The sequence below is a fragment of the Rutidosis leptorrhynchoides genome, chromosome 6 (assembly GCF_046630445.1).
Source record: "Rutidosis leptorrhynchoides isolate AG116_Rl617_1_P2 chromosome 6, CSIRO_AGI_Rlap_v1, whole genome shotgun sequence".
In the NCBI taxonomy this organism is placed as follows: domain Eukaryota; kingdom Viridiplantae; phylum Streptophyta; class Magnoliopsida; order Asterales; family Asteraceae; genus Rutidosis; species Rutidosis leptorrhynchoides.
The window spans coordinates 40,706,252-40,731,871 of NC_092338.1; the positions used below are offsets into that span (position 1 = coordinate 40,706,252).

A 25,620-nucleotide genomic window follows, 5' to 3' on the forward strand; every position below is an offset into this window, starting at 1 on the left:
ACTTCTTCTATTTCAAGAAACATAACAGATAGTCTCATTTCCATTATTATTATTGCTACTCAAACTTATGATCATTGATATGTCCACAATCTTTTTTGAGATATATCTACCATAATTTTTCATTAATTAATAGTTGTACATTACCATACATGCTATTTGAAATGATGTGTGCTCTCCAGATTGGCTAAGATAAATATTTATCACTATTCACAAACAACTAAATGCAAAATTAATCGTAAAAGATAACGCTACCAAAATTAAATATTATGTTAAATTTAAATTTTAAATTAAATAATACGAGACTACGAGTAATACGGAGTAAAATAAAAAGAAACTCGAGCGGTGAAAAGAGAATACAAAAGCGGGCCCCCCTTTATACCTTTACTAATTACTCCTGCACATAACCTCTCAAATTCCTTCTCACCGGAAAACATGACTCACCACGTCAGCATGCCAACACCGTCATTCACCCACCACCACCATCACAGCACCAACCACCATCACACATCAACTTCCTCCCACCACCATAACCACACCCGCCACCACAATAACAAAAATAACAGCAACAATCAACCAGCTCTCAACAATACAATTCTCCCACCATCCTCACACACCACCACCACCACCACCAACAACAACAACAACCGCCGTAACAATCAACAACAACATTACATTCCTTCCTCCACGTCATCATCCACGTCAGCATCAATTCGCGGTTGCTGCTGTTGCTTACTCCTATTACTCTCTTTCCTTCTACTCGTTACCATCATAGTCGTCCTAGTCATCGTCTTCGCTGTCAAACCTAAAAAGCCACACTTCAATCTTCAACAAGTTTCCGTACAATACATCAACCTCGCAACTATCTCAACCACCACTCTCCCTACAAGCGCGTCGATATCACTCGCGGTACGGATGCTGTTCATTGCTGAGAATCATAATAAAGTGGCGATTAAATACGGAGTGTCTACATTTAATATAATGTACCGTGGAATTCCGTTGGGTCGGGGCACCGTACCCGGGTTTTATCAACCGGCTCATAGTGTTAGGGAGATTGAAAGTCTGGTCACGGTGGATCGGGTCAATTTGATGCAAACGGATGCCGCTGATTTGATTAAAGATGCTTCGGTTAATGATCGGGTCGAATTACGGATTTTGGGCGATGTTAATGCCAAGATTCGGATCCTCGGGTTAACTTCACCCTCTGTTCAGGTTTATTTCTTGTTTCTTTATTTTTTTTTTTTTTATTAATTTGTATGTAGTATAAAGAATATAGAAATAAAGAATTTGGATTTGGATGAATAAAGTAGTACTTGTTATAATTCAGTAGGCTTATAACTACCTTTAGTGGTTTGATTCTTGATTTAGAATACTAATAATGAAGTGTAAGAACAAAGATGATAATGGAGAGAAAGAAAGAAACACTTTGTAAGTGTGAGAAATGGTGCAAGTTTAATGCTTGCATTCATGAGTATTTATAGCCTAAAATCTCAATATAAAAATACATACTTTGTGTACCAAAATTGACTATATGTATACACCAAAATTGACTATCCATATCTATATTATTATTATTATTATAACACTCCCCCTTGGATAGCAATTTTATTTTGTTGAAGATCAACTATAAATTACTGCCTCGTTAAAAACCTTGCTAAAGGGAAAAAGAGTGCAGCATGGAGTTGACTCCCCCTCAAGTAGACATCGCTTCAGCTGTTACATCTTTTGAACATGTCTCATGCCAATGTTATGAACGTGTGTTCTGAAAATAGCAGTTGGAAGTGCTTTCGTGAAAAGATCAGCAGAGTTTTTGCTAGATTGCACATATCTCATTTCAATCTGGTTGTCCTTAATGAGATTTTGAGTGTATGAGAAGAATCTAGGTGGTATGTGTTTTGTTCGGTCACTTTTGATATACCCTTCTTTCATCTGTGCTATGCAAGCTGCATTATCTTCATAGATAGTTGTTGGACTTTTATCGCGTTCTAGTCCACAAGAATCAGTAATGAGTTGTGTCATTGATCTCAACCAAAAACATTCTCGAGTAGCTTCATGTAATGCAATCACTTCGGCATGATTTGACGATGTAGCAACAAGTGTTTGTTTTTGAGAACGCCATGATATTGCAGTACCTCCATTTAGGAATACATATCCAGTTTGAGATTTAGCTTTATGTGGATCAGATAAATAACCTGCATCTGCATAACCAACCAAATCTTGTTTTGATTCGTTAGAATAAAATAATCCTAAATCAGTAGTTCCTCGAAGGTATCGAAATATGTGTTTGATCCCATTCCAGTGTCTTTTGGTAGGAGCAGAGCTGAACCTTGCCAACAAATTAACTGCAAAAGAAATGTCAGGTCTTGTACAATTTGTAAGATACATAAGAGCTCCAATTGCACTAAGATATGGTACTTCTGGTCCAAGAATGTCTTCTTGATCTTCACATGGACGAAATGGATCAGCTTCAACATTGAGTGATCTAACAACCATAGGAGTACTTAATGGTTTTGCCTTGTCCATATTGAAACGTTTCAAAATCTTTTCAGTATATGTTGTTTGATGTACAAGTAAACCATTAGGCATATGCTCAATTTGTAAACCAAGGCAATACTTGGTTTTTCCGAGATCTTTCATTTCAAATTCTTTCTTTAGAAGTTGAATGGCTTCATGGATCTCTTTATTTGTACCTATGATGTTAAGATCATCAACATAAACAGCTATGATCACATATCCGGATGTTGTTTTCTTAATGAAAACACAAGGGCAAGTAAGATTATTTGTATACCCTTTGCTTATCAAGTAATCACTTAATCGGTTATACCACATACGTCCCGATTGTTTTAACCCATATAAAGATCTTTGTAATTTAATCGAATACATTTCTTTGGGTTTTGCATTTGATGCTTCTGGTACCTTAAATCCTTCAGGTATCTTCATATATATATCACTATCAAGTGATCCATATAGATAAGCAGTCACAACATCCATGAGATGCATTTCTAAATTTTTAGAAACTGCCAGACTGATTAAGTACCTAAAAGTAATTGCATCCATAACAGGAGAATAAGTTTCTTCATAATCAATTCCCGGTCTTTGAGAAAAACCTTGAGCTACAAGTCTAGCTTTATACCTTGTAACTTCATTTTTCTCATTTCTTTTTCGGACAAAAATCCATCTGTATCCTACAGGTTTCACATCTTTAGGAGTGAGAATGATGGATCCGAAAACTTTTCTTTTATTGAGTGATTCTAATTCAGCTCGTATTGCTTCTTTCCATTAAGCCCAATCATGTCTATTTTGACATTCAACCATAGATGTTGGTTCTGGATCATCATCATTATTCATGATGTCATATGCAACATTAAATGAAAATTTCTCATCAAGATTTTTCATTTCATTTCGGTTCCATAATATTTTTGAATATGCATAATTGATTGCAATTTCTGTATTGACATCATCAATCTCCTCTGCAGTAGGAGTACTGATTTGTGGTTCTTCTTGAACACTTTCTTTTACTTCATTATCAGCTGATTTTCTTTTTCGGGGATTTTTATCCTTTGAACCGATTGGTCTTCCACGTTTCTGACGTGGCAAAGATTCATGAGTGACGTTATTGCCAGCTTTTGGAATTTCAATTCGAGCTGGAGTATTTACTGCTGGTATATATGATTTTGTCACCGTTTTTGTATCTGTAAATGCATCAGGCAATTGATTTGCAAGTTCTTGTATATGCATTATCTTTTGAACTTCTGTCTCGCATTCTTTTGTGCGAGGATCAAGATACTTTAATTGAGGTTCACACCATGAAACATCATTTTCTTTATTTTTCATTTCTCCCCCTAATCTAGGGAACAATGTTTCATTAAAATGACAATCAGCAAAACGTGCTGTAAAAACGTCACCTGTCATAGGTTCAATATACCTTAATATTGAAGATGTTTCATATCCAACATATATTCCCAACCTCCTTTGAGGACCCATTTTTGTACGTTGTGGTGTCGCAATTGGAACATACACTGCACAACCAAATGTTCTAAGATGGGAAATATTTGGCTCTTGACCAAAAGCAAGTTGTAGGGGGGAATATTTATGACTTGCACTTGGTCTGATGCGAATCAATGCAGCAGCATGTAAAATTGCATGACCCCATATAGATACAGGGAGTTTTGTTCTCATTATCAATGGTCTAGCGATTAACTGTAAACGTTTAATCAATGACTCGGCTAAACCATTTTGTGTATGCACATGAGCAACAGAATGTTCAACAACAATTCCTATAGACATGCAATAGTCATTAAATGCTTGAGATGTAAATTCACCAGCATTATCAAGTCTCACCCTTTTAATGGTGTAATCAGGAAAATGAGCTCTCAATTTAATAATTTGGGCAAGAAATTTTGCAAATGCCACATTACGGCTTGATAACAGACAAACATGAGACCATCTGCTAGATGCGTCTATTAGAACCATGAAATATCTAAATGGTCCACATGGTGGATGAATTGGTCCACATATATCACCTTGAATTCTTTCAAGAAACATTGGTGATTCTTTCTCAACCTTAAGTGGTGAGGGTCTAGTTATCAATTTTCCAAGAGAGCAAGATGTACATGGAACCATTGTATCATGATGGATTTTTCTATCCTTTAGTGGATGTCCATGAGTACATTCAATAATCCTTTTCATCATTGTTGATCCTGGATGGCCTAATCTGTTATGCCATAAACTGAATACACCAGGATCAATATATTTTTCGTTAACTACCATATGTATTTCTGGTACATTTATATGTGTATAATGTAATCCAGAACTAAGTCTTGGCAGTTTTTCAACCACATGACTCTTGTCAGTGATACTTAAATATTTCTCATTTTCTGTTGTCACTGACTGATAATCATACCCGTTAAGGTATATGTCGGAGAAACTCAATAAATTTCTGCTTGACTTGGGAGAAAATAAGGCATCATTTATTAAAAATTTTGTACCATTTGGTAGTATGAAATTTGCCTTTCCTATCCCTTTTATCAAGTTAGCAGGTCCTGATATTGTATGTATAGTTCCTTCCGTTGGTTTTAGATCAATAAAATATTTCTCGGATTTAAGTATAGTGTGTGTAGTTCCACTGTCTGCTATACAGAGATCTCCACCACTTGATTGATGTTGTATTCCAGCAAAATTCATATTGAACTTCATATATAAGAAATAAATAGTGAGTACATTAATATTACACAATATTTTAAACGCAAATAGATAGTACTGAAACATTTAGCAAACATAATGACAAAGACAGACGATATTAAATCGTTTATTTTTCAAAAGACACACAACTTAAACATTCAAGAAATCTTCATATAAATTAGATGGTTTCTCAGTGACTGTTGGATCAATATTATCCACAAAATTTACTTCCTTTTCTTTACCTTTCAGCGAATCCTGATACATCTTAACAAGATGTTTAGATGTTCGGCAAGTATTAGCCCAGTGGCCCATTCTACCACATCTGTAGCAAGATTCTTCAGAATTTTTAGAAGAATTTTCTTCAACATCTTGTTTAATGGGCTTGTTTTGTGGTTGATATTTATATTTTCGTGGATTACTATTTCTTTGACCACCACGGCCACGACCACGACCACGTCCACGCCCATTACCATTACCATAAGGATGGTTTCTACCATAGTTATGGCTTTTGGCATGATGATGGTGATGGTTATTATAACCACGACCTTGCCCGCGTCCTTGTCCCTGTTTATAATTATTTGCAGTATTTGCTTCAGGGATTGCAAGTGTACCAGTAGGACGGGATTGCTGATTTTTCATTAATAGCTCATCATTTTGCTCTGCAACTAAGAGATATGAATTAAGTTCAGGATATGTTTTGAACTTTAGCATTCTCAAATTTCTTTGCACTGTGATGTTTGCAGCATTCATTGTGGAGAAAGTTTTCTCCATCATGTCTGCATCACTAATTTCATGTCCACAGAATTTAAGTTGTGAACATGTATTATACAGAGCTGAGCTGTATTCATTTACTTTCTTAAAGTCTTGGAACCTTAATGTTCTCCATTGTTCCATTGCAGCTGGAAGTAAAATTTCTCTTTGATTATTGAATCTGCTTTTGAGACCTTCCCATAAAACATGGGGATCTTCTACAGTCACATAATTATTTTGTAAGCATTCATCAATATGTTGATGAATAAAGCAACATGCCGTAGCTTGTTCTTTTTCAGAACAAGTGTTGTTTTCATTTATGGTTTCAAGAATGCCCATTGATTTAAGATGCATTTTTACTTTTATAACCCATGGCATGTAGTTGTTTCCAGTTGATTCTAAAGGAGTAAATTTAAGCTTTTCCAGATTCGACATTTTCTATTATCAAAAATTAAAACAAACATCATGATAAATTAGAGTCAATTTATATTCATAAGTATATAAACATTAAACATAAATTTAATATAACATAAATGATAAGTAGGTGACAGTGTCGACCATGTGTAAGCAATCATAAATAAATGTTATATAACAAAAATATAAATATTAGTAAACATAAATGAAAATTTGGCGACAGTGTCGACCATATATTTTTTCAGGTGGTATAACCGACCTATATCATTCTGGTGGTATAACCGACCATATATCATTTTGGTGGTATAACCGACCATATATCATTTTGGTGGTATAACCGACCATATATCATTTTGGTGGCAGAGCCAACCATATTTAGTATTAAGATTATCGTGCTGATAACGTGTTATAATTCAGTAGGCTTATAACTACCTTTAGTGGTTTGATTCTTGATTTAGAATACTAATAATGAAGTGTAAGAACAAAGATGATAATGGAGAGAAAGAAAGAAACACTTTGTAAGTGTGAGAAATGGTGCAAGTTTAATGCTTGCATTCATGAGTATTTATAGCCTAAAATCTCAATATAAAAATACATACTTTGTGTACCAAAATTGACTATATTTATACACCAAAATTGACTATCCATATCTATATTATTATTATTATTATAACAGTACTGCATTATCATTATCATTAATCATTAATATTTTGTTCTTTTATGTGGTTATTAATTTTTACATTGGTTGTTCAAGTATTGGATTATATCCCAAAAGTTAGTATTTACTGAAGTTTGAGTTATAATCAAGAATTAGGAAGTTTAATTATTCTCAATTCAAGATTCAACCGGTTAGTTATGTAGATGGACGATGGCAAATTCGTAAGCCGTTTATAATTCTTTCTATATTTGGATTATTTGTTTCACTGTTTGTGTATTAAGTTGGAATTAGGTGGTTAGCAACATTAGTTTGATGCCAAAAGACCACATTGTAAAGGAAATACTGTACAGTGCATTCGATTTCTTGCATGTTGTATAAACTTGATGATCATTGTTGGAATAAAAAGGAGATTCGTTATAAAAATGGAAGTCTTTGCAATATTTGGATATGTTCATAAAAAGTGTAGAAATCAAGTATTAAGAAAAAGGCCAAGCTACAGGTGGTGTTTTCATCGTCCTTGGGTCCGTTATCTTTATTGTTTGGCATTCAGATTTTAGGTTGACTGTGTTGCAATACAGAAATATTGCAGGATACATCATTTTTAAGGCCGTAAGATAAGATGATTAAATACGTTAGTACCGAGGGGTGTGGTTCGAGTCACTTGGTTAACCTTAGTTGTATATGTTTAATACTTCAAAATAGCCTCTGCATTTTTATTGTATTTAGGTAAGGTTTAAAGTATAAAGTATCATGATTACTCATGAAGCCAAGTCAAAACTGTGTGCCCGTTTTAAACTACTATATAACTGATAAATGCATAGTAATTATGATTATAAGCATCATTTCAGTAGCCTTGAGTAAATTTGTCCAGTGTTAGTAATATCTTTTGATATATGATTTTTATAGGTGTCAAAATTGGTTAGATGAACACAAACGGTGACATTGCAAAACTAAATTGACATTGTTTTTTTGCAGGCATCCGTTGATTGTGCAATAGCCATAAGCCCGACCAAGAGAGCTCTCACTTCCAAACAATGTGGATTTGATGGTTTGCAAGTATGAATGACACGAAGTCACCCATTTGCGTTTGATTCCAAACATTAGAGTTGTGCGTTTTGTTTTTTTTTTTTTTTTTTTTTTTTTTTTTTTTTTTTTGAGGCAGTCTTACTAAGTAGAAGGTACCATAATCAGATCACTGAAAACGGTTTGATTAAGGTTTCGAGTATACAGATTATTCTTTTTTTTTTTTTTTTTCGCGGTTTTAAGTATCCGCTGTTAGTGTGATAGTGTCTAAAACTACCGTACCAAATCAATGAATAGAGTTCAAGTTGATTTGTTCAATTTCATATGAACGTACTTTTCATTTGGAAAACAAATGTGCTATTGTTGTGTAGATCTTATACTAGGTTGTTTACTTTTTTCTTCATTAGGTCGAAGTATGGATAAAGATGCCAGTATGGATATTGAATGACTATATGTGTTAATCTGTAAATACATTATCTTTATTTTTTGTGCTGATTAAACTGTCTGAATGATTAAAATGACAGTTATACCCTTAAACTATATATATAATGAGTCACCATTATAAAATAAAAATACAAACTAAAGTCAAAATTAAAAACAATACTTCATATAATAAAGCAAGAAATTGACATACTTTCTATTTCTTGGCCAATCAAAGACCATGTAGTTGCTTCTAATAATAATTTTCATATTGTCACAAAAGAAATAAAATACGAGTAATAATAGTTCCGCTAAAAAGCACCTTGTCGGTATAATGACTGTCACACCCCCAAAATGGACCAGGGGTAATTGTGACCAATCATATCATAACACAGTTGTATAAGCGAGAACGACTCTAAATGAGGCGTTTTATTTATTAAATAAACAGCGGAAGCATTATTCAAAGTTTTACATCATAAGAGTACAGTAAATGGAAAATGTCTTAAACAAAATGATAAATATGAATGATGGACTCCATGCAAGCAGCAAAGCATACATCAATCATCTAGTAGCAAGTAGCAGCTAGCTCAATCATCACCTGAGACAAAACACGCTTAAAGTGTCAACCAAAAAGGTTGAGTGAAATTCATAGGTTTATAAATAATATCCAAAGTTTTAGACCACAAGATTAAGTTTAAAGTTGATTGATATAGAAATATCAATCTAAAAGTGTTGCTGCATTTTGTAATATCGCTACTAAACAAGTTTACCCTATGACACCTTGTACTGTCAGTGTCGTGTAATCATTATTATGTAACCAAAGACCAACGGTCGAATGGTTAGAGACGTTACTCTCAATAGGCCTACTCACAATAATTAAGTTTGCATTTAAACGTAGCAATTAACGATATTACGGTAGGGATTTAGCATGAATCAAAGCATGACAGCATAGTTAACAATTTAGTACTTGTGTCTAAGCGTAAAACAGTTATAAAGCAAGCATGTATCTCATCCCAAAAGTTGTAAAACAGTTATGAAACAGTAAAAAGTGGGGCTATGAAGTTCACCTTAGTAGCACACGAAAGAATTGAACGGAAGGACGTGACCGAGATCTCAACCTAGAGATAGAACGTATGATCAGACATTGCCTAACAGACAATAGTATATAGTACTATATTGATAGTAATGGTTCACTAAAGAATTTCCATTTTCGGAAGGTTACTATTTATGAAAAATTTCCACTTATAGTAATTTTCCAATTTTAGAAAGTTTGGGTTAATCTTTAGCAAGATGTTGTACAACTCTACTCAAACTTCGTTGCTATCAAATAAGTCAGGAATGACCAGATGTAACCGGGGGCCCAGGATTCTTGACCAGAATCTAAGTCATGGCATTCGAGATCCACAAGCTTACCCATAAATGGAAACCTAGACATCATTCACTTACGACCGTGAGTAGCGATGAAGTTCACATGAATTATACATTATCTTTGATTAACCTTCACTTTAGGTGTATACACACAACGAATTATTAATGTACTTAATAATTATATATGTGATAATATAACCTAAGTTTTATTTAATATTTAGTTATTATACCTTAGTATGTCTTATATATATTAAATATAATTACCTTTAAATAAATACCTAAATTACTTAAAAAATAATAGTGTTTTATTAATCGAACATTATTCAAAAATGTCTAAATAATAAATTAAATATCTAAAAATTACATACATAATTTTTATAGTCTTAGTTAATCATATAGATTAGTAGAAAAATTTAATAAAATGTTTTTATTATATTTTTGTATTTATTTTTGTTTTTACCCTTAATGTATTCACAAAACAATTTTAATTCTACATAATTACTATATAAACCCAAATAATTATTTTTATAATTTTTATAAGTTTCTATCAGTCTAATAACCTCTAGAAAAATATATAAAAAAATATTTTTTATTATTTTATATTTATTCTTAATTTACCTTCGAATTACATAATAATAGAGTTTAATTATATAATAAATACCAATTCGACCCAAGTAGTTATTTTTATAATTTTTTTAGATCTATATAAGTTTTAAAAACTCAGAAAAAATTATATATATTTTATTTTTATTTAAAAGTATTTATTACGAATTTTACATTGTTTTTACGTTTAAACACTATATAATTCGTATTTAATTATAAATAATATTCCATAAATTATCAAAAATATTTTTATGCATCATAACACTTATAATACTAATTATAGCATATAAACATAATTAATTTCGAATTTTACAAAGAATATACAATAAATATAAATATAAATGACAATATTGAAAAAAAATTAATAAAAATATAAAGTACCTCAAATTTTCTTCAAGGTTTTGAGAGAATAACTTAATTTTTTTGTGTTTGGCAAGAAAAAATAAATGAGGAGCCATGTATTTATAGGTAAAAAAATGGTTGGTGAAAAGAAAAAAATAATAAAATAAAGGTGCCAATTTTGACAAAATAATAAAAACATGTTAAAAATGTTTTTAATAAGTTTTTGTTTTTGAAAATATTTAGTCAAAATTCATGGGCTCATTATTTAATTTATAAAAAAAATCTTATTTCTTTTTATTTTTATTTTTTTATAAGCTAAAAATATATATAATGATTAAAATAACTTATCATTTAATTAATAATTATGTTACATATAGTTTTAAATATAATACGCATTAATATTAACTAAAGTTATTTTATATAATTAGTGTAAACTTTAGTTAACAAAAAGTGTCGACTAAAAATAAATATTTGATCAATGTCAAATTTAATAATATATTACGTATGGATAACAACCCTATAGTCAAATTAGTCAATTCAGGCATGGAAATATGAGGGTTGTTATAGTACCTACCCGTTAAAAGAAATTTCGTCCCGAAATTTAGTTGTTGCCATTAATCGGTGTTGTTCGTACATAGACGAGGATATTTACGTTTTATTTGGTTTTCACGTTCCCAGGTATGCTCGGGGCCTTGCGTGAATTCCAACGGATAGAATATTGTTCTGTTTCAAGAATTAAAATCATACAAACCATAATTTCTACAAGTTCTTCTACGAAGTGCATTTTATTATTAATGCGGAGATCATTCAAAATGATGATGTTATACAAGTCATTTCAGTAAATTGGATATATAAAATGTGTTATGAATAATATCGAGCTCATTTAAACCTTGAGCGTTTATGCCACCACGCTAGGGTAGACAAAATAGAAAGGAGTTCATGAAAATCATAGTCGTGAAATTTGATAGAGATTGTCATTCTTTACAACAAGAATGATGAATATGAGTTGAAAATATTGTTTTATCAACATTGGGTAATATGGATAAAACGGTTCGATTATAGGAAAAGTATAAATGAAGTTATCTTAAAAGTTTGAAATAAGGAAATATCAGTTTGCCTTAACTTTTGACATAATTAAAGGTGATTTCCGGAATTCAAGGGATTTAAAGGAAATCTTTATAATCTGTATAAGATTTGATTCTCCGGTAATTAAGGAAATTAAAATTGCCTTGATTGTTGTGTCTAGAATTTTGCTATAAATTAGCTTCTTTTGTTTCATTATCTTCACCACTTCTATACTTTCTTTCTCGATTCATACTTCCAAAGATTGTGAAAATGCTCCATCCAGTTCTTATCCTGGATATTTTTCTGACTATCGTTTCTGTCATTCTTCTTTTTCATTTACCCCCAGAGGAATCTGTTTACTTCTACAATTACCTTGGGGTTATAGTGTTTTTAATTCTCCCGTGTCTTTATGTTGCTATACGCATTGATATACACGGTTTGTAATTTCCGTGTTATTATCGGACTTTATATTTTCCCTTATATGTCGGAGCTCTATGCTCTTGTTTTTCCTTCTCGACTTCAAGTCAAGCGAATAATGGTCTAGAATTCGCAGGTATGGAGTTTCAAATGATCATAATATACAAAGCATAAGGAAAGGTAATAGCACGATTTGATTTGTCAAATTACTAGAATTACTAAGGATAGAACTATCAAGAATATATGTTCTTGATATGTTCAGAGGTTAAGTAGAATGTAAAAGTCATGTAACATGGCAAATGATGATTATAAAGTCTATGAATCATCATCTTCCATTAAAAATTTAGCATGACTTACTGTACTATAATCACGTTGGCCTGACATCATTATATTATACTAACTCATGCTTCAATTCCCAACACTACCTCAAATCATTCAAAATTTAAACTTGTATGTTATAGAAATATAGAAACTAAAACAGTTTCCTTTATTATGTAACACAGAAAGTGCGAAGTGATAAATAATTTCGGACAAGAGTAGTTATGAATGTATCTTCAGAAATATGGAGGATATTTATAACGAAAGATACGATGATATCTTAGAATTTTCTAAGATCAAATGATAACGAGAAAAATTCTTCTGTAAGGATTTAGAATGCATAAGGATATCTTTTGTGATTTTCATCAGAAATCGAATCATCTAGATTCTTTGATTACAGGTTTAATCCTTGTGATTTATCCACGGTCTCCTTCATGGTTTGCTCAATCTGTTTTTCAGCACCAAATTTTCTATCGAGCGTTCCCAATACCCCATTCTTTATCATCAAACTCCTGGCCATTTAGGCCATCTACAATTTTGCTGTTTCCTCTGCATTTAATGCAGCCATATTTGAATCGTCGGTTATCAATCTAAGATGGTTTCAAGAAATTTCGTTTTTAGATGATTGAACGCTGATTGTGATCGTCAAGATTCAAAGGATGTTTTCAAAAATTTTGAATTTGAAGTGTTTAAGCGTAAGATGCATCCATCAATGGATCTAACAGTTGACGAAGAAATGTTTGTGATTTTAAAAAGTAAGGAATGGTAAGTTCGGTGGTTTGATGTGATAATTCATCATAGAATACGAATGAATATAATTCATGAATGTAGTGATCTTTAAGAAGATAACACTTGCTAAAGTTTTACTTAAATTCCGATATGTCAAAATCAGAATATGTATTTAAATTTGTATGAAAATGGTTGTTCTTTAGTGAACGGATACATATGTGGATGTAAGTAGTATAGTTAATGACTGTTGAATCAGAATTGAAGAATGTACGGTGTAACATATTAATGTGAGATATAAATATTTCTCGGGTATTACCTACCCGTTAAAATATTTTCACCGTCAACAGTTTGTACAACAGAATATTTAATTACAATCTTTATGAAAATATACGTACATATATATTTTCTTTCAGATGTAATCATGATTTTAATGAGTTAATATAATATTAAACTCATTTGATTTACGGTTGAAATGAGAATTAATAATCTCCAAAACCTTAGAGATTTAATAATTGTCGCGAAATATTTCGCTAATGAAGTTATGAATCAATACTTCATCGTTCATTGTTATTGATATATCTCGGTATATGATGTTGGTGCTCGTGGATTTCTTGTGAAATTCACAAGGCACGAATAATGTTTTCTAGAAAGTTTTGAGTACATCGAAAATGGAAGTGTAAAATCAAACATGTATTTGAATAATACACTTGATTTATTATGAAAATGGAGTTTAGTGTGCTGAAGCAGTGATTAACGATTGTTAAGTCATTAACGAAGGATGTACATCATAGCATATTAGTGATATGAATTATCCGAGTAGTATTTACTAGTTAAGATTCACACGTAATAGCTTAGTACGAAAATATTTATTATTGTTCCAAACCATATATATATATAAAGTATACATATATAATTCTTCAGAAAGAATGAGTCAATACATCTTAACTCATTATTACTAATATTCCTTGGTATCTATGGGACCTATGATGTTAATGTTTGAGGTACTGAGTGTGATGTTGAGGCGTGGAATGCAGATGTTGTTGTTGGTGAAGCTGATGCTGTTGGCGGTGATGCTGATGGTACTGGTGGTGCTGGTTATGCTGCTGGTGCTGCTGATGGTGCTCGTAGGTTTTGCACCATATTTTCCAAAACCACTACTCGAGCGCGAAGCTCGTTGACTTCTTCTATTATTCCGGGATGATTGGCGGTTCGGACAAGGGGATGAATAAGATCTGAAATTCTAGATATTATATATTCGTGACGGGATATCCTGGAAATGAGAGTGAAAATAGTGTTCCGAACGGGTTCGCCGGTAAGTGCTTCAGGTTCTTCGCCAATAGGGCAATGTGGTGGGTGAAAAGGATCACCTTCTTCACTTCTCCATTGATTAAGTAGACTACGAACTCACCCCCAATTCATCCAGAAAAGGTGATGACTAATTGGTTGGTTCATTCCGGTTACGCTGCCATTAGAGCTTGAGGAGTTCAAGGAATCAAGTGAGAAATCCATATTATCTGATCGGAATAAGGATTTTTGTTATAAGATGAGTGTTGAATATTGAATGATATATTTGTCTTCTTGATATACGTATATATAGCAAAAAGATTTCCGTAATTTACGGAGAAAATTTAGAAAAAGTGTTAGACAAAGTCTATTAAGATAGATATGATAAGATATAATAAGATATGATGTGTCTATACTCCAATAATAGCAGTATGACGTGTCGAGATCATAAAATGATAAGTATGTAATCTGATAATCTTTCGATTAAAGACTTTCAATTCGTAATGGCCTATTCAGGTCTACGACTTGAGCTATAGGATCCTTTAAATCGATAATCCAAACCCTTCTATTCTAGAGTTTCGTAGACGCCATCCGTCAAGAAAATTCAATGATAAAAAAATAACGAGAAATCAAAGATTTAAAAGTAATGAATATGAGTAGTGATGACATTATAATGTCTTTGAGATAACTCAATGACATTTTCCGGTTCACAAACCGATGCATAAAGGCATAAAGCATAAAGGTACGTGATATAACAAGGAGGTTATATACGTTTGAGTATGAATAGTAACAAATATAGGAGTTTCAAAAATAATGGATAACATTTCATGTAATACATATATAATACACAAAACTATGATAGATGACATAGGAATGTCGAGAACGGTGTTGCATTTAAATGTGGTGGCGGAATTGAATAGTACTTAGGAAAGTGAGCAGAATTCTTAGGTTGGCTCGGCATTCTAAGATAAGTAAAGTTTCTAAAGTATAGTGTAGCATTTAACAGTTTAAGGCAACAATTAAAGGCACTATAGTCAAGGAAAGTTGTAGTCCTACATTGCTAAGGTACCTAATTGTATAAGGCACACATAAAATGCAATCCTAGTTCTCTACATCAACCTGGCTCTGATACCAATCTGTCACACCCCCAAAATGGACCAGGGGTAATTGTGACCAATCATATCATAACACAGTTGTATAAGCGAGAACGACTCTAAATGAGACGTTTTATTTATTAAATAAACAGCGGAAGCATTATTCAAAGTTTTACATCATAAGAGTACAGTAAATGGAAAATGTCTTAAACAAAATGATAAATATGAATGATGGACTCCATGCAAGCAGCAAAGCATACATCAATCATCTAGTAGCAAGTAGCAGCTAGCTCAATCATCACCTGAGACAAAACACGCTTAAAGTGTCAACCAAAAAGGTTGAGTGAAATTCATAGGTTTATAAATAATATCCAAAGTTTTAGACCACAAGATTAAGTTTAAAGTTGATTGATATAGAAATATCAATCTAAAAGTGTTGCTGCATTTTGTAATATCGCTACTAAACAAGTTTACCCTATGACACCTTGTACTGTCAGTGTCGTGTAATCATTATTATGTAACCAAAGACCAACGGTCGAATGGTTAGAGACGTTACTCTCAATAGGCCTACTCACAATAATTAAGTTTGCATTTAAACGTAGCAATTAACGATATTACGATAGGGATTTAGCATGAATCAAAGCATGACAGCATAGTTAACAATTTAGTACTTGTGTCTAAGCGTAAAACAGTTATAAAGCAAGCATGTGTCTCATCCCAAAAGTTGTAAAACAGTTATGAAACAGTAAAAAGTGGGGCTATGAAGTTCACCTTAGTAGCACACGAAAGAATTGAAGGGAAGGACGTGACCGAGATCTCAACCTAGAGATAGAACGTATGATCAGACATTGCCTAACAGACAATAGTATATAGTACTATATTGATAGTAATGGTTCACTAAAGAATTTCCATTTTCGGAAGGTTACTATTTATGAAAAATTTCCACTTATAGTAATTTTCCAATTTTAGAAAGTTTGGGTTAATCTTTAGCAAGATGTTGTACAACTCTACTCAAACTTCGTTGCTATCAAATAAGTCAGGAATGACCAGATGTAACCGGGGGCCCAGGATTCTTGACCAGAATCTAAGTCATGGCATTCGAGATCCACAAGCTTACCCATAAATGGAAACCTAGACATCATTCACTTACGACCGTGAGTAGCGATGAAGTTCACATGAATTATACATTATCTTTGATTAACCTTCACTTTAGGTGTATACACACAACGAATTATTAATGTACTTAATAATTATATATGTGATAATATAACCTAAGTTTTATTTAATATTTAGTTATTATACCTTAGTATGTCTTATATATATTAAATATAATTACCTTTAAATAAATACCTAAATTACTTAAAAAATAATAGTGTTTTATTAATCGAACATTATTCAAAAATGTCTAAATAATAAATTAAATATCTAAAAATTACATACATAATTTTTATAGTCTTAGTTAATCATATAGATTAGTAGAAAAATTTAATAAAATGTTTTTATTATATTTTTGTATTTATTTTTGTTTTTACCCTTAATGTATTCACAAAACAATTTTAATTCTACATAATTACTATATAAACCCAAAAAATTATTTTTATAATTTTTATAAGTTTCTATCAGTCTAATAACCTCTAGAAAAATATATAAAAAAATATTTTTTATTATTTTATATTTATTCTTAATTTACCTTCGAATTACATAATAATAGAGTTTAATTATATAATAAATACCAATTCGACCCAAGTAGTTATTTTTATAATTTTTTTAGATCTATATAAGTTTTAAAAACTCAGAAAAAATTATATATATTTTATTTTTATTTAAAAGTATTTATTACGAATTTTACATTGTTTTTACGTTTAAACACTATATAATTCGTATTTAATTATAAATAATATTCCATAAATTATCAAAAATATTTTTATGCATCATAACACTTATAATACTAATTATAGCATATAAACATAATTAATTTCGAATTTTACAAAGAATATACAATAAATATAAATATAAATGACAATATTGAAAAAAAATTAATAAAAATAGAAAGTACCTCAAATTTTCTTCAAGGTTTTGAGAGAATAACTTAATTTTTTGTGTTTGGCAAGAAAAAATAAATGAGGAGCCATGTATTTATAGGTAAAAAAATGGTTGGTGAAAAGAAAAAAAAAATAATAAAATAAAGGTGCCAATTTTGACAAAATAATAAAAATATGTTAAAAATGTTTTTAATAAGTTTTTGTTTTTGAAAATATTTAGTCAAAATTCATGGGCTCATTATTTAATTTATAAAAAAAATCTTATTTCTTTTTATTTTTATTTTTTATAAGCTAAAAATATATATAATGATTAAAATAACTTATCATTTAATTAATAATTATGTTACATATAGTTTTAAATATAATACGCATTAATATTAACTAAAGTTATTTTATATAATTAGTGTAAACTTTAGTTAACAAAAAGTGTCGACTAAAAATAAATATTTGATCAATGTCAAATTTAATTATATATTACGTATGGATAACAACCCTATAGTCAAATTAGTCAATTCAGGCATGGAAATATGAGGGTTGTTATAATGACCGCCACTACGCTTCCACAAACGCCGATCGCTTACAAACATTTGAACCGTCCTGATCGTGATTTGAGATTGAAACCCTAAAGCTTGGGCGAGAAGATCAGGTCGTATATGTTTTTCGTAAAAAAAGTTGGCCATATGGGGATGACTGCCCTTTGTGGATGTGTGATTAATTCTGTCACTCAGTTAATCTAAAATTTTAAGCTCAAAGTAAACAGGTCAATTTTCTGACTGAATAATTAATTTGCTACATTAAGTCCTAAGTAAACACCCCCCCAACTGTTTTTTTAACTGTTATCACTGGCCTCCGTAGTTCACACAGTTCCTTTGCGGTAAAGCCATAATAGGCCCAATATTTCTTTGGGCCCAGGGCCGGGTTTGCAGCATATATTTACTTTTATTTTTATTTTTATTTTACATAAAAAACGAAATTTCTGCTACTGCGAAGCTCCTAAAACCCTTTTGTGTAAAAACAGAGATGGCGGTAGACAGGAATTTAATTGAAGAAGAAGGATGTCTTCATCGTTTCTACAAGATTGTTCTTGGTTGGGACTACCTTCGTCTTATTGACGAATCCTCTGTAATTTTCCATTTTCTCTCATAAAGTTTTGTAATTTATTAGTGTTAATACTAAAAATTGTACATGTTCTTGATACCCTTTTCGATTTGAGCAGAAAAAGGGGGAAAAGAATGAAAAGAAATTAGGGTTGAAAAAAGTTAAGGATACTTATAAAGATGTTGATGATTACCTTGCCACTTTTGAGCCTCTGTTATTTGAAGAAGTTAAAGCCCAAATAGTTCGAGGCAAAGATGATGAAGATGAAGGAGGTATATTACTTATATACACTTTTATTTATAAATATGTATATGTATTATATGCTTGATTGTAGTGCTAATTATTTGTTTTTATATTTGTATGATGAAGTAATAAAACACACATTTTACCTTCTGTTTTGTTAGATTCATATGATTTTGTGTACCAGGATATAGTGTATATTGTAATAATTAAGTTTAATTTAATTTTTTGTTTTTATAAAAGTTATCAATTTTTAAGACCCGGTTTATGTTAAAAGTGACCCAAATGTTACACCAAGCTCTTATGTAAAAAAGGTATGAATTTTAGAAAGTAAAATTCTTCGGCTCTCGTTTTTTTAGAAATTAAAAACTGATGGGTATGTTTATAAGTGTGATATGTTTGTGTTTTTTTGTTTTTTTTGTTTTAAAGGAACGGAGTGGAAATTGGGTGTGGTAGCTCAGTGTCATGAAACCGACGGGTTTTATTTACCAGAAGTTTATGGTGAAGACTGGGGATCTGTATCACAAAATGACTTGTTGCTGCTATCGAAAAAAAAGGTGAGTATTTGAACTTGCATGTATGATTTCTTACTGAAGTAAATATGTTTGAAAATATGTTTAAGATTGAGAAACTGTTAAATTACATTTGTAGTTTGGTGAGAATGATACATATGCATTTGCATTGGTTGAGCATCGTTTACCAGATAAGATTAGACTCAGATTGCAGTTACATGTGGAAATAAAACGAGTAGATAAAGATGAAGTTAGTAGTTCAAAAAGGCTCTTGAAAATGCGTTCGCTTATTGTGGAAATAAAGCAAACATGGAACATTATGAAGGTAAAGTAGCAGTTAATACTATGTTAGTATCCTTATTTTATTACTCATTCTTTGATTAACGTATTATGATGGTAAGTGCAGATTTGCAGTTTATCAACCATAGCTCGTGAATATGTTGCCATGCGTTCAATTAGTTCGTTGCCATACAAAGATTTGATATTATCAGCTGCTGATAGTGTACAAAATTCTGAAGATCAGGCGTGGAAAATTTCTAAGCCTCTTATGGAGTATATTCAAACAAGCCATAACTCAACACAGCTTGAAGCTATACGTGTAAGTATTCATTCAGTATTTTGATTTTAAACGGCTAATTGTATCTTAATACATTAACATATACGGAGTACTAATTACTCATTTTATGTTTGTTTGCTGCAGGCAGGCCTTTCTCGCAGAAAGTTTGTTCTGATTCAGGTTTGATATGTACCAATGATTTATTGGTTATTTTTTTTAAAATCTTTTTTTTTTGTCCGACAGAAACAAGCAATACTCATGTCAATAAGTAACTTATATATATATATATATATATATATATATATATATATATATATATATATATATATATATATATATATATATATATATATATATATATATATATATATTTGTTTGCGTGGTCCTATGGTTTGAATCAAGGTTGCAAAACTCACTACTCGGGGACTACTCTTTCGAGACTTTAGAGGGAGTAATCGGCAACCTGTGATTAATTGGGATTAACCGGATTGGAGTTTTTATACATTTGTAAAAAAATATTACTCCAACTATATGCGGAAATATAGAAGAAAACCATAAATATAAATTTGAACGTATTTGTCTAGAAACGTAAATATAATTATTCATTTGTTCAAAAACTCTAAAATTCTAGTTTAAATTCATATTAAAATGTTGACCAGTTTTGACTTCGACCAATTTTGAGCGACTAAGTTCGACTTTAGCCATCAACCGCCGTTGAGTGATAAGTAATCGGATTTTGGAAAAACGGAATAATGGATCAGTATGTTCTTAAAAAGGAGTAATCGGGGAGTTTTACAACAGTGGTTTGAATCAATGGATCGTTAGTTATGTGGATGGAGATCTTACTGTCTATTTACTAAATAGATATATGCCTTAGAAAACATATGTTTAACGAACAATATGAGGACAAGATTAAAATAATTTTTATTTATGCTAATTCAAGGGTCCACCAGGAACGGGGAAAACACAAACAATTCTTGGGCTTCTTAGTGCCATACTGCATGCTACTCCCGCTCGCATACATACTATGTAAGTATCTTGGAAGCTTCTTAACAACTTTATAAGTAATAAATATTATAATATATATTGCTAATAACTTCTGCTGTCCATAATGTCACATGCAGAGGCAAAATAAGCGAAGTAAAACGTGGGCCCGATTTACAAGTTCAGGACAAGTATGTATCCATTTGTTCATTAGTTTCTTTTCAAAAAAAAATTTGTTCATTAGTTCGGTTTCTTTTCTATGAGTATCTCATATTATTCAAAACTGCACAGAAGCCCCCGTTGTTTCATTACCTACTATACTAATTGAGCACCATATTTAATGACTATTATGCCCCTGTGAACAATAACACTCACAGGTTTATACACAGGGGTATATTAGTAATTTTACAAACTTAGAAGTTTTTTCCATTTGGTTTGCTTTTTGCCCCAGTGAAACTGGGCGCACAGGCCCCTAGTTTTTTTTTTTTAAAATCATACATCTTGTTTTTGTTAAAAAGCATTTTTATCAAAATTTGTAGATACAAACACTGGACAAAAGCTGCTCCATGGTTAACTGGTATTAATTCTAGAGATGCAATTATGCCTGAAGATGGTGATGATGGGTTTTTCCCCACTACTGGCAATGAGCTTGTAAGTTTTTCTTAATAATATTATATTTTTGTATCCATTTTGGTGATCCGTATACAATAACTTTATATTTTGTAAAACAGAAACCAGAAGTTGTTAATTCTAGCCGCGCGTATCGCGTACGTGTTCTGGTATGTGCTCCATCAAACTCTGCACTTGATGAGATTGTGTCTCGGATTTTAAGCACTGGTATATTCCAAATCTATGCTGTTATCTTATATAATTTTTGCTTTAGGTATTTTAGATTTGATTTATTAATTTGTAAGTGACCCATTATTTATTTTAGAGATAAGCAATTATGCATTGTTTTTTTTACAATATTCAGGAATTCGTGATGAAAATGACCGTGCTTACACTCCTAAAATTGTCCGGATTGGTCTCAAGCCACATCATTCAGTTCAAGCTGTATCTATGGATTACCTTGTACGTACATTAGAATCGTCTATTCAGTAGCTACTTAAATTGTTTATTATGTATATCTATAATGTAATAATGTATATTTAAATTGTTTATTATGTATATCTATAATGTAATAATGTATATTTAATAAGAAAAAACGTGGGATTATTTTGTTCAGCGTTGCTCCTGTTAAAGTTTTTTTAAAATATAATATTAATACTAAAGTGTTAATTTTTTTAATTTACAGGTGGAACAAAAGCTTTCAGGTATGGATTTTCAAACTGCCGATAAACAGAAACAGGGTGGTGGTGCAAGGGACAGAGACACAATTCGCGCATCGATTATGGATGAGTCAGCAATTGTATGTATCTTCATTTTTATCGTTAGATTCAAATGACAATACGACTCATAATTTCTGATTTTCTTGCAGGTTTTTTCCACTCTTAGTTTCAGTGGTTCAAGTCTTTTCACTAAACTCAATCGCAATTTTGACATTGTTGTGATAGATGAAGCTGCTCAAGCTGTAAGTTTCTTTTAGATATTATTTCATTGTAATGTTCTTATTGAGGATCAATTTTGCTAATTACAAAATGTATGATAATATAAGACATTCCGGTCAGCTACTAAACTCGTTCTGTTTATGATCATTAGTTTTCATGACGAGCTTTTGATATTTCTTTAAACAGGTTGAACCGGCAACACTAGTCCCTTTGTCTAGTGGATGCAAACAAGTATTCCTGGTATGTACATTATACTAATTGTGTACCATGTTTAATTACTATTATGCCCTGTGAATAGGAACCTTCGAGGATTATATGCAGGGGTATTTTAGTAATTTCACATTTTCTTTTCTTCCTTTTTAATTTTTTTTTCCCTTTGGTTTGCTAACGGGAACCACACACCCAAGTTGTATACCAAAATGGGCTGTGCATGAATTTGTAATATTCATAAAAGTTGTAATCATTGTGGATTGTTATCCACCTATTTTTTTTTTTTTGGCATTTTTTTAGGTTGGTGATCCAGTTCAGTTGCCAGCAACTGTTCTATCTCCTGTTGCCGAGAAGTTTGGGTAAGTATTTTAATGAGCGAGTGCACCTTCATGCTAGGTTCTGATTTTAACTTTATGTTATACGTACTACAGTTATAGCATGAGCTTGTTTAAAAGGTTTCAAAAGGCCGGATATCCAGTCCAGATGCTCAAGACGCAATATAGAATGCATCCCGAGGTCTACTTTTTGCTTCCTTGCAAAAAAAAAAAAAAAAAAAAAAAAAAAAAATTCTTTTATTTATTTATTTTCAACATACCTCTTGACACCTTGGAGAGATAAAACATAATCGGATTGAAATTTTGCTTTTCTTGCAGATAAGAAGTTTCCCTTCGAATGAATTCTATGATGGAGAATTGGAAGATGGATTGGATGTAAAAGACAAAACAAAGCGTCTATGGCATAAGTACCGGTGTTTCGGACCGTTTTGCTTTTTTGATATACACGAAGGGAACGAAACGCAGCCTTCAGGGAGTGGATCATGGGAAAATGTTGACGAGGTTGACTTTGTGTTGCTAATGTATCATAAATTGGTCAGTAATTATCCAGAGCTGAAGTCGAGTTCCCGACTCGCAATTATATCCCCTTACAGACAACAATTGAAGCTCTTTCGTAGTAAATTTAAGGAAAGATTTGGTATGGATTCCGAGAAAGTTGTGGACATTAATACCGTCGACGGTTTCCAGGTAAATGTACATTTTATTTTTGGTTTTTAGGGCTTTAACAGCAATATGAACGGTGTTTTAGTTTTTTTTTTGTTTTTTTTGAAATACAGGGTCGAGAAAAAGATGTTGCGATATTTTCGTGTGTTAGGGCAAGCAAAGAGAATGGTATTGGTTTTGTGGCTGATTATCGGAGGATGAATGTTGGTATAACTAGAGCAAGAGCATCTGTCCTGGTATGATTTTTGCTTTAGTATTGTGTTACAAATGTGTCGGTTTGGGTTATATTTTATCAATAATGAGTTAAGCTAATGGGGATTAACTAAGAGGAAGCGAGTTGAACGGTACAAAAGGAATCGAATGAGTGAAAGTTTATATGAAATGCATTTGAATACACCAAATTTTATTTTTCTGTATTAACAGTGAAGTCAGATAATTATTGTTATAGGAATAGGTATAATTTCATTTATGCTAGTCCTAAATTCTTAGATATATATTCACCTCCATTTCCTTTAATGCCCCTTCTAAAATTTTATTAAGAACACTTGTTAAACATGTATATTCTTATATTTGTTCATTTAAAAACATCAATTTAACCTTTGAATCATTCGTATTTTGAACCATTCAACATTTAACCATTTTATTTTATCAAACGCAGTCTATATGCACCAATTTTCTATTCAACTAAGACGGAATAAGAAATTGTATTTGGGTCATTTTGACCCAAGTCTGTTATGGCTCGTTATCTAGCCTACTAACTCGTCTAAATTGATATTTTTATGTGTGTGTAGCTCTTCCTTTTTTATTACTACTGAATTAATGTATTGGTTATGGTAGGTGGTTGGCTCAGCTGATGCACTGAGACAAGATAAGCACTGGAAAAACCTGATTGCCAGTGCAGAGGAAAGAAATTTGCTTTTCAAGGTACGTTTACGAATCGGTTGGGCCCACAAGAAATTAGTATTCATACACCCCTGTAAAAACACTAAAAATAAAACCTAATCTATTTGCTGTAATCTTAATTTAATCTCAAGTTGTTGTGAATATATTTTTGCAGGTGTCTAAGCCCTACACCGAATTCTTTAGTGAGGATAACCTCACATCCATGGCAGCCGAGGAGGCTGCAACAGAGTTATTAGGCCCAGATGATATGGATGTTGATGCACTGGGTTATGATCTTCCCATTGAAGCTGATCAAGCTCCACTGGATGATGATTATGGAGATGATGTTGGAGGAGATGATGGTGGCGGAGATGATTAATTAACTAAGCTAATTCATTTTCTTTCAATTATTTCGGTGCATGATTTGGTTATACATCATGCTATTGAGTTACTCGTATTAGTTATCGAAAAAATATACTTTTTACAAAGAATTTCTTACGTGATGATGTGTCAACATTAAGGTTATGAGACATGATGAAGAGTGAGAACAATTGGACTACTATCATGATGACATGTCACTTTGTAAACTTTTTTTTGTAAGATCTTTTAAGTATAGAATTCTCGTACTACTACATTGGTATCTAAGGTAAAAACTGATTCCTAAGTTACAACCAACTGTGAATTCAGTCTTGTTTTTTAATTTTATTTTTTCCTATCTGTTCTTGAATACCTAGCACTAATATAACATGCGTTCTATACTTACGAAAGATCATTATATCATTCGGCCATTTCCATCAATTACATCTTTTCCGGGACATACTGCCACATTAGTGTTATATTAGATTTCTCTTTTCATTTCTCCTCAATTTATCCCTATCACACACTACT

At 31.7% G+C, this 25,620-nt stretch overlaps 2 protein-coding genes across 2 annotated transcripts; both read left to right on the top strand.

Moving 5' to 3' along the window:
* Positions 1 to 439: 439 nt before the first annotated feature.
* Positions 440 to 8,112, top strand: LOC139851406 (NDR1/HIN1-like protein 13). Its single transcript, XM_071840435.1, has 2 exons — positions 440 to 1,209; positions 7,976 to 8,112. Exons 1-2 carry the CDS (start codon positions 451 to 453, stop codon positions 8,060 to 8,062), a joined length of 846 nt encoding a protein of 281 aa, XP_071696536.1. The 5' UTR covers positions 440 to 450; the 3' UTR covers positions 8,063 to 8,112.
* Positions 8,113 to 18,689: 10,577 nt separating this feature from the next.
* On the top strand, positions 18,690 to 25,390 carry LOC139851807 (probable helicase MAGATAMA 3). The gene is made up of 20 exons (XM_071840980.1): positions 18,690 to 18,827; positions 18,922 to 19,075; positions 19,473 to 19,600; positions 19,695 to 19,880; positions 19,962 to 20,153; positions 20,256 to 20,291; positions 21,055 to 21,140; positions 21,236 to 21,286; positions 21,635 to 21,746; positions 21,827 to 21,932; positions 22,069 to 22,166; positions 22,390 to 22,503; positions 22,573 to 22,665; positions 22,829 to 22,882; positions 23,153 to 23,211; positions 23,284 to 23,368; positions 23,506 to 23,874; positions 23,964 to 24,086; positions 24,688 to 24,774; positions 24,908 to 25,390. The coding sequence occupies exons 1-20, from the start codon at positions 18,726 to 18,728 to the stop codon at positions 25,109 to 25,111; spliced, it is 2,439 nt and encodes an 812-aa protein (XP_071697081.1). The 5' UTR covers positions 18,690 to 18,725; the 3' UTR covers positions 25,112 to 25,390.
* Positions 25,391 to 25,620: the final 230 nt, after the last annotated feature.

Coding starts and splice junctions, on each gene's coding strand:
- LOC139851406 (XM_071840435.1), top strand. CDS start 451: ATGCCAACACCGTCATTCACCCACCACCACCATCACAGCACCAACCAC. Junction 1,210..7,975: donor TAACTTCACCCTCTGTTCAG/GTTTATTTCTTG, acceptor GTTTTTTTGCAG/GCATCCGTTGATTGTGCAAT.
- LOC139851807 (XM_071840980.1), top strand. CDS start 18,726: ATGGCGGTAGACAGGAATTTAATTGAAGAAGAAGGATGTCTTCATCGT. Junction 22,883..23,152: donor GATGCAAACAAGTATTCCTG/GTATGTACATTA, acceptor GCATTTTTTTAG/GTTGGTGATCCAGTTCAGTT. Junction 23,875..23,963: donor ATACCGTCGACGGTTTCCAG/GTAAATGTACAT, acceptor TTTGAAATACAG/GGTCGAGAAAAAGATGTTGC.